The sequence below is a fragment of the Poecilia latipinna genome, unplaced genomic scaffold (genome assembly GCF_001443285.1).
Source record: "Poecilia latipinna isolate Pla-1442-1.1 unplaced genomic scaffold, P_latipinna-1.0 Scaffold1077, whole genome shotgun sequence".
NCBI classification, from domain to species: Eukaryota; Metazoa; Chordata; class Actinopteri; order Cyprinodontiformes; family Poeciliidae; genus Poecilia; species Poecilia latipinna.
In genome coordinates this window covers 207048-215603 of record NW_015113693.1, presented here as the reverse complement: position 1 = coordinate 215603, position 8556 = coordinate 207048, and the positions used below count along the sequence as shown (strand labels likewise).

Sequence of the window (8556 nt, the reverse complement as noted above, 5' to 3'; positions counted from 1 at the left end):
TGAGGGTGTGTGTGTGGCTGTGTGTGTGTGTGAGGCTGTGTGTGTGAGGCTGTGTGTGTGTGTGTGATGCTGTGTGTGAGGCTGTGTGTGTGTGTGAGGCTGTGTGTGTGTGTGAGGCTGTGTGTGTGTGTGATGCTGTGTGTGAGTCTGTGTGTGAGGCTGTGTGTGTGGGTGTGTGTGTGTGTGAGGCTGTGTGTGTGAGGCTGTGTGTGTGTGTGATGCTGTGTGTGAGGCTGTGTGTGTGTGTGAGGCTGTGTGTGAGGCTGTGTGTGTGTGTGAGGCTGTGATGCTGTGTGTGAGGGTGTGTGTGAGCTGCAGAACCAACTGGGTTCTCTGGTCTCTCCAGGTCTGGAGCTCAAGCAGGCGGCCTATAAGGAGAAGGACATGGCCTGTGCTCCTAAGTTCACCCAGCCGCTGGTGGACCGGTCGGTTGTCGCTGGCTACAGCACCGCCCTCAGCTGCTCTGTGAGAGGCTTTCCCAAGGTAAACCAGCCTGCTGTAGTAAGCTTGCAAAAATATTATATTTTGTCTCATTACAGCCACAAAATTTAAAATATTTGATTTTATGGCCAGACTGATTTTCCTGTTTCATCCGTTTCCAACCGTTTTCTCCTTTCGCTCCACGTCGTTGTTTTTCATTTTTAAGCAGTTGTGACAAAACCTGAAACTGCTGCTGCGCGATTTACTCAACAGGTTGTTGCTAGGCAACCAAGGAGCGAGTGAGTTAGTTGATCCCACTCACTCTGCTTTGCTAGCTAAAAGGGGTGGAGCCTACATCCCCCAGAATGCTGTGCGGTCTTGAAGCAGAGTTTAAGGAAATTATTGAATTAAAAAAAACACAAATATTTGCTCCACAAACACATGTCCAGTTTGATTTGCGTCACTAAACTGCTCTCAGTAACTGCATTTAATTATATTTTCAAATTTAGTGAAACTCTCATTGAACAAACACTGGAAAGGACACGAAAACTAAGAAATTGGGTTTGATCCATTCTGGAAAGATGGATGGGAAAACATGTCAGGCTCTGGGGGCATGAAGCCTAATAGTTCTGCATCAGTACTTGCAGTAAAAGGTTTTTGTACAAAGTGTCGACTTAAGCGACTCAACATAAAGCCACACTACATTTTCCAGACTTTGATTTTGTCTAAAAAGTTTGAAAACCACGTTCTATGTGCTTTTCATCCCCCAGTTCTTTTAACCAGGTGACATCCAAGTAAAATACACAGATGTTTGCGGTTGTTTTAAAGTCTTCACAGAGCCAATTCACTGCATCTCTGCATTCTGCACCTCTCAGCCTAAGATCGTCTGGATGAAGAACAGAATGATCCTTGGAGAGGATCCCAAGTTTCTGATGCAGAACAACCAGGGAGTTCTGACGCTCAACATCCGCAAGCCGAGCACGTTCGACGCAGGCAAATACGTCTGCATGGCGGTCAACGACCTGGGCCAGGATGAGGTGGAGTGCAAGCTGGACGTCCGAGGTGAGGGCAAAGATGGCCGAAAAACGGTGGAAAAGTTGTTTGTCACATACATTCTTGGCTTCAGTTTTGTAAATATATTTAAAAGGAAACCTTGTGACTTAAAACAAGCAACCAGTGATCAACAATTTCACTTGGAAAGTGACAGGAACATGTTTTTAATCCTTTTATATTGAGCTGCTAGCTAAAGCAGTCCACACCAAACCAATGCAACCGTGGCATGCAGAACAACAAACAGCAGCAAGCTCAAAGATTATAGAATAATGTGCTTATGGCAAACCGTTTGTGGATTTAATGCTGGCTCAGTTTGCCACACAAACAGCTCTTCATTTTTCAAACCACAGTAAATACCTCTGGGTTATTAAAAAAAGATTTAAGTAGTTTTACACTAGTGAAGGTTTTCCAGTTGTTCCTTTTATTTACAAATATGGCCAGTCAGACACATTTTATGCATTTTTTTTAGATCTTACAGTTGATTTGCTTCATTGACCTGCATTAGCATTTAGTGTAGTACTGTATTTATTTAGCACCATGTATTATGCAGAAATCTGCTGAAACATTTGAGGAAAACTACCTGAAACTGTTTCTTTTTATCAACCTGTTCTTCATCTTTTTATAACTTTCCAGCGTTTGATTCTAACCGAAGTCTTTCTGCTCCACAGTTGCCATAGAGCCGGAGAACAAATGAGGAGCCAAACAGCAGAGAACGTGAAATCATGCGAACCAAGCTGCAAATGAAGAGTGAATGTCTCTATGAAGGATACCAGTTATTACCAGTGATTGAAATAAAGTTTATTGATCTGCTCCACAGATTTCCCCTTACATCTGATTTCTGTTTACATTTCTCAAATGCATCGTAAATTATTTTAGTCACATTAATATTCAGACACAATAATCTTAGAATGAGAAAACAAACTCCTGAACTCGTCCCAAGCTGGTTAAATACTTGGTAGTTTTTCTTATTTTTGGCACATCTGCAGGTTTCCTGCTCTACAGGTCCCTGGAGTAGGCCGCTGTCCGCTGGTGGACAGCCACCGCTATGCTGCACAACAGCGCCACTCCCAGGAGGCCCACCGCCACTGCAAGAGCTGTAATGATACCTGCAGGAAACAACAGATCATTTTTAGGCGTTTATACGTTTTTGTTAAAATATATAAATGTATTCATACTCCTTGAATTTTGTCACATTAAACCAAAATGTGTTTGTGTTTTCATGATTTTAAGAAATAGTCCAAAACGAAGCAGAGTTATGAAGTGAAGCAGCTCAGGCTCCATCATCAACCTTCTGATCTTTTAATGTTTTTTTGTTTGTTTGTTTTTTTAATTATTCCATTAAAAAGGAGGACAGAATTCAAACGAAGATTATACAAAATACTTTAACTACAAATTAACATGATAAACAGGAAAAAATTAATATTTGTGTGCAATGTTTCCTAAATAAAAAGTGCAAAAAATATTTTACAGCAAATCAAAACAAAACCTTTTATGAGAAACACTGAAAATAAAATTTCAAGAGGGAATGAAACTAACATACTGATTTTACAGCGCTACTGTCGATCTGATACCAATACCGATCAGGCATCAATATTTTAAGAGGGTTGCTGTAATTTTTGACTATGCCTTTATTTAAATAGTGCAGGGGTGTCCAACGTGTGGTCCAGGGGCCATTTGTGGCCTTTGGGCTGACTTTGAGCGGCCCCCAACTGGAATTAAAACCTGACACAATGCAGATGGAAACTTTTAATCTGTAATCAGGCTAAAAATTGTTTCCAATGTAATTTTCTTACACAGCAAAAAGTAAAGTACAAAACAAAGTATTTTTCTTTTTGTAACCAAGTTTTAACAAAAGGTAAAACTGAGACTTTCACTAAAAATCCAACTTTGCTGCACCCAAACCAGCTTTTATTCTAGACCAGCAGTAAAATATTGACTTAATCTGATTTTTAAATGAAATGAAGGTAGGGCCTTTTCCCCCTACCTGTGCTGGACCACCTGGTCCTGATGCCGCACTCGGCCTCCCAGTCGTCCGGCATCACGTCGCGCACCAGCTCGGTGAAGGAGGTCAAAGGGCAGCGGCTCAGGCCGCCGCAGCCCGGCACGCGGCTGGGGTAGGGCTCGGACGACGATTCATTACGGTAATGCAGCTCCACTGAATAGGATCTGGGTGATTATTAGCATGAGCACAATATGATGACACACACTTGTGGGAAGTGTTATGTAAATGGGCTTTTTGCATTCTGTGCTAATTTGGCCAAAGCGGCGCTGGACGGACGCCCGGCCTCCATCGGATTTTAAACAGGAAAATATATTTGAATGGTTCATTCAACTAAAAAGAAGAATGCAATAAGTGAGTGTATGTGTGTGACCTAGATACCGCACTTGAATATGCAAATAGCAGAGTGCGTGGAGAACAGACTGGAAGGAAGTCATTACCCATCATCCTCCTGGTAGAACTCAAAGAGTTGACAGGCAGCGTAGGGAGGCAGGAGGCCGTCGTAGACGTCCAGCGCTGCCTGCAGGGTGATGAGTGTGGAGTCATGCTAGGATAAGAGCAAGCAGTGAGAACGTGAGGGGAAGTGAAGCAGCGCGTCGCGACACAGATAGCCGGTTTATGTGAGACGCTGAACTTACAGCTGAGTACATAATGAATTTCAGCGCGGTGCCGCCGCCGCTGCTGCGCTCCATGGCGTCAGAGAAATTCCTCAGGATGGCGTTTAGCAACACCCCTGGCAAATTAACACAGAGTCAACAGAGCAAGTTCGTTTTCCGCAGACACCATCAGAATCCTCTTGACCCCGTTGAGCCGCTTCCTCTGGCGGCACCGTCTCCGTCCCATCAGCTCACCGTGCGACTCTTCAGAGCCAACGCTGCACTTCGCATCGTTTGAGGCGAAAACAAAGCGTGGGCCAGCAGCCACATAGGATACACAGCTTCATACACACACACGCACGCACACACACACACGGACGCACACACACACACACACACACACACACACCCTGTAATATTTATCTCCTCGCTGTGCTGCAGATAAAATCTAATTTTATTTTTACAGCACGTTTCAGCAACACGGCAGTTCAAAGTGCTTTACGTCATAAAAACACAAAGTCACAGAAACACTATTTGCCATCATTACACATCAGATCATCGATTATTGCTTCATTGATTATGTTTCTAAACCAGCTCTAACCAGCTGGGTATTTAGTCTGGATTTAAAGGAAGTCAGTGTTTCAGCAGTTTTGCAGTTTTCTGCAAGTTTGTTCCAGATTTGTGGTTAACAGAAGCTGAATGCTGCTTGGTTCTGGTTCTGATGCAGATCAGAATTAGAACTGATTGATTCTTTTTGTTCAGAGCTGAAAAGAAACTGTTGCAGTAATGAATGCGACTAAAGATAAAGCACGGAGGAGTTTATCTGGATGTCTTTGGGACATTAGTTCTCTAATCCTGGAAATGTTCTTCAGGTGTGAGAAGGCCGACTTCGTAACTGTCTTTATGTGGATCTGAAGGTTCAGGTCAGAGGTCATCACTACTCCCAGGTAATAACTGAAGCTGTTGTTGACTCTAGATTGCTTCTCTTTAGGTCCAAAGATAAAAACTTCAGTTTTGTTTCTGTTCAGCTGGAGAAAGTTTTGGCACATCCACATTTATCTGTTCTAAGCATCTGTTCAGTGATTGGATGGTTCTGAGTCACCTGGTGACATCATAATGTAGAGCTGTGCATCATCTGCATAGTTATGGTAGCTGATCTTCTTTCATGTTATAAGCTGATCCTAGGATTGAACCTCGGGGTTCACCACATGTGACTTCTGTCCACTTCAGTGAGACATTTTTATATATTCCTATTTACAGCCAGAACACTGTAAAACATTACAAGGTGATTTAACTTGAAAATGAAAGTCAATCAAGAACAAGAAAATTGTTTTTGCTTCAATGATTAGACAAGTTGTCTAAACATTGTTTTTAAGTTCATTAATCTTGAATTGTGAGTTTTAACTTAATGCTGCATTTAAACCAAATAATTATTTCACAAAATGCAAGAAAAACAAACTGTCCTCACCCAGTTAAAGAGCCACATTTCTCTGTTATTTTATTAAGTTAAAATAACGACTTATTTTACTGTAGAATAATTTTAATTCTTGTTTCAAATCACATGAACCAAATTTCTGATCTGATGATGAATTTTATTTAACATCTGAATGAATTCAGCTCAGAAACATTTAGTGTGAACAGATCAACGTAACACACTTCCATCTCAGGAGACAGAAACACGCCGCTAAGCATTCTGGGAAATAGTTCCCACTCCTGTCTTTTTCTTCTTTCAGTTTTTTAAGTGTTAACCTAAAAACTCTGTTTATTCAACTCTTAGAGATTTGACAAAATTAATAAAAAGTCTAAAACTCACTAAATTTATTTGACTTAAAGAGAAGACAGTTGACACAACTAAATGCGGCTCGCCGAGTTACAGTTTTGCAGTGCGAAGTGAGTTCCCACCTCCAGAGAGCCGGGCCTTCTCTCTGCGCTTGTGACTGAGGATGCTGTATGTGACCTCGAAGGAAGCGATCCTCCGCAGCGTTTCCAGGACGTCCGGCGTGGCCCAGCGAGGGAGAGTCAAGTTATGGATCCTCTGTGGACGAAAAACTGTCATTACTTACGTTACACCGATGTGTGGAAATTAAAAAAAAAAGAAATAAACGGGGGTTAATTTGCTGCGTTACATTGTTTCAGTGATCCCGTCTATTTTTAGATTAGAGTAGGACGATAACAGATGCTCATTTTGCAAGTGTGAATGAGCAACCTGGCCCAGAAAGCTCCCATGTCAGGGTATTTTAATTACTATATTTCCATATATTCTCCATTTCAAGTCTGGCTGGAAGTATGAACATTATCCGCATCCATTAAGAGAAAACTATTTTCCCCTTATTTTATTATTCTCTACTGATGATCTGCAGCTAGAGGCAAGAAATACTGGAGAAACGCTTATAACTGCCAATGTTAATAGTTCAAACACCAAATATGCATTAATTCACACAGTGGAAAACATTTTAATACTAAAGCATAACCTAAACTTAGAGTCTGCCTTATTTCTGCTTTTGGAAAAACAGCCAAAGAAAAATAAATGCCACTTCCTGATTGGCTCCTTATGTTGCATTCTTGGAAAAGTTTAGACATACTCTATGAAAAAATATCTGAACAGGTGATTTTTTGTAAATTTTCCTTCAACAAATTTAAGGCAACTAAAGCATAAATACAGAGGGGTTTATAAAAGTATTCATTCAAATTGATTTCTGTTTTTTTGTATTTTGGGACACAAAGCAGTGGATATCTGTTCTCATTTTTCATTTTCCCACAGCATGATGCTGCCACCACCACTAAAATTTCGCTTGCCAGCTCCAGTTTGTATAATTTGTCTCCCACTTGACATTTACGCAAAACTTTGTGCTGATCAGCTGCAGAAAATCCCTGTGGTTGAAGTGGGGAAACATTTTGTTCAGTTTAATTTAACTTTAATTTTAAAACCTATAAAATGTTTTCAGTGGAACAAACCTGACAGGTCAGAGTGTCGTGAACCCTCCAGATTTTTTTGCCGACCAGTCGGGACACAGGGTAGCCGGTGTGGTTGGAGAGCCTCTCCACGAAGCTCTGCAGGTCAGACAGAGGAATTCAGATCAAATTTACTTGCAGTTCTATTTCTTTTCATATGAATCTTAACTACGTCTCCAATTTTTACACAGTTGATAAATTTCTCCCCTTTGAGTCTTGGCTTGTTTTTAGATTTATGCAGGTTTCTCTGACCTTTATTCATTGCTGTGAATCAGTTTGGATGCAACGTGTTGGCTCTAAAATGAAAAACGGACAGTGTGAACCGAATCCACCCGGTTCTTGCATGCAGCTTGCAGGTACAGCAGAGGCTGTTCACATGTGACAGCAGCGGCCCTGGCCTGATCTCCAACACCTCCTTAGCAAGCAGCGCAGGGGACTCGGTTTAATTAAAACTGTTTCATTGTAATTCCTTATCTAATTTAATCCAACCGTTAATTAGTGTCTCTGAGAATCTGAGAGAAATTGCACTGTGCAGCTTTTTGCAGGCACTGGAGTCACCGTGCCTGAGAAAATCAGCGAGAGGACACGATGCCTGGTGCATAACTAACACGTCCACTGGAAGTGCTGATTGTGTCGGCAGCAGCAGCCACAGAACTGCAGCGATTTCACCCAAAAATGCGCAATTCTGTTTCCTAGTTTACATACCAAACAGCCGAAATTACGAAAATAGTGTTTAGCAGTGAATCCAGCAGGATTGTGTAAATCTGCTATGAAATTAGTGAGTGATAAACAAGATTTCACAAGTTCACAGGGACATGGCTCCGGGAAAGAGACAACGAAAACAGGAAGGAAAGGCGACGACCTTCAACCAGACGATGTAAATAAGCTTTCTTCAACCTGGTGCCTGCATATTTTAATCCAGTTGCTTAATTTCTTTGCTGCAGGACAAAAAACCCCCAAAAAACAACAACAACTTTCTGCTTTTAATGCCGAGGTTTGTGGCAGCTAGCTGTGATGCAATGCTAATGCTAACTTCTGTGTAACCAGAAGCAACAATTAGAGACTCAGATTCAGATTTGTTTGCTTTCATTTCTATTTGCTCACTCTGTTAGCAGCTGACAGTACAGCTAATGCTAAGGGAATTCAGCTCTCCACCCAGGGCGCTACTTCCTGTGGGGCGTCATGCGTTAAAAAAAACAAGAAAAGTTACGCCTGCTGCACCCCAAACAGGATTTTTATTGATTATTTGTGGATTTTACAAACGTAGGGAAAGGAGCCTCGCATTTTACCGTCTTATATCTGTATGCAGTGGTTAGCTAACGAGGCTAACGCTGGAGATTTCCAGCTTCACAGTGAAGTTGGCACTAAATTAAAATCAGTTTCTGGACTGAATTTGAATCTCTTTAAAAGACACATACTGAGCTGAGGTTTTTAAAACATAATTAGAGATTTCTGAAATCACACAATGTTCTTTTTAGTGATTCTGTAATATGACTTTCTAAAATTTAGCATATAATTTGAATCTTTTATTTCTAT

At 41.3% G+C, this 8556-nt stretch overlaps 2 protein-coding genes across 2 annotated transcripts in view; one reads left to right on the top strand and one right to left on the bottom strand.

The window, feature by feature from the left end:
* Nucleotides 1-318: 318 nt before the first annotated feature.
* Nucleotides 319-2289, top strand: LOC106959409 (myosin-binding protein H-like; the record flags this gene model as incomplete). Its single annotated transcript, XM_015051969.1, has 3 exons — nucleotides 319-483; nucleotides 1296-1482; nucleotides 2142-2289. Coding segments are annotated over 3 exons (378 nt in total), but the record flags the coding sequence as incomplete, so codon positions are not given.
* Nucleotides 2254-8556, bottom strand: part of LOC106959417 (testicular acid phosphatase homolog) — a 21053-nt gene continuing 14750 nt past the window's right edge. The window contains exons 8-13 of the mRNA XM_015051979.1: nucleotides 7024-7119; nucleotides 5971-6103; nucleotides 4111-4205; nucleotides 3913-4019; nucleotides 3458-3639; nucleotides 2254-2579 (exon numbers count right to left, since the gene is read on the bottom strand). Coding sequence (XP_014907465.1) covers nucleotides 2470-2579; nucleotides 3458-3639; nucleotides 3913-4019; nucleotides 4111-4205; nucleotides 5971-6103; nucleotides 7024-7119 — 723 coding nt within the window. The 3' untranslated portion in view covers nucleotides 2254-2469. The remainder of the gene's footprint in view (nucleotides 2580-3457; nucleotides 3640-3912; nucleotides 4020-4110; nucleotides 4206-5970; nucleotides 6104-7023; nucleotides 7120-8556) is intronic.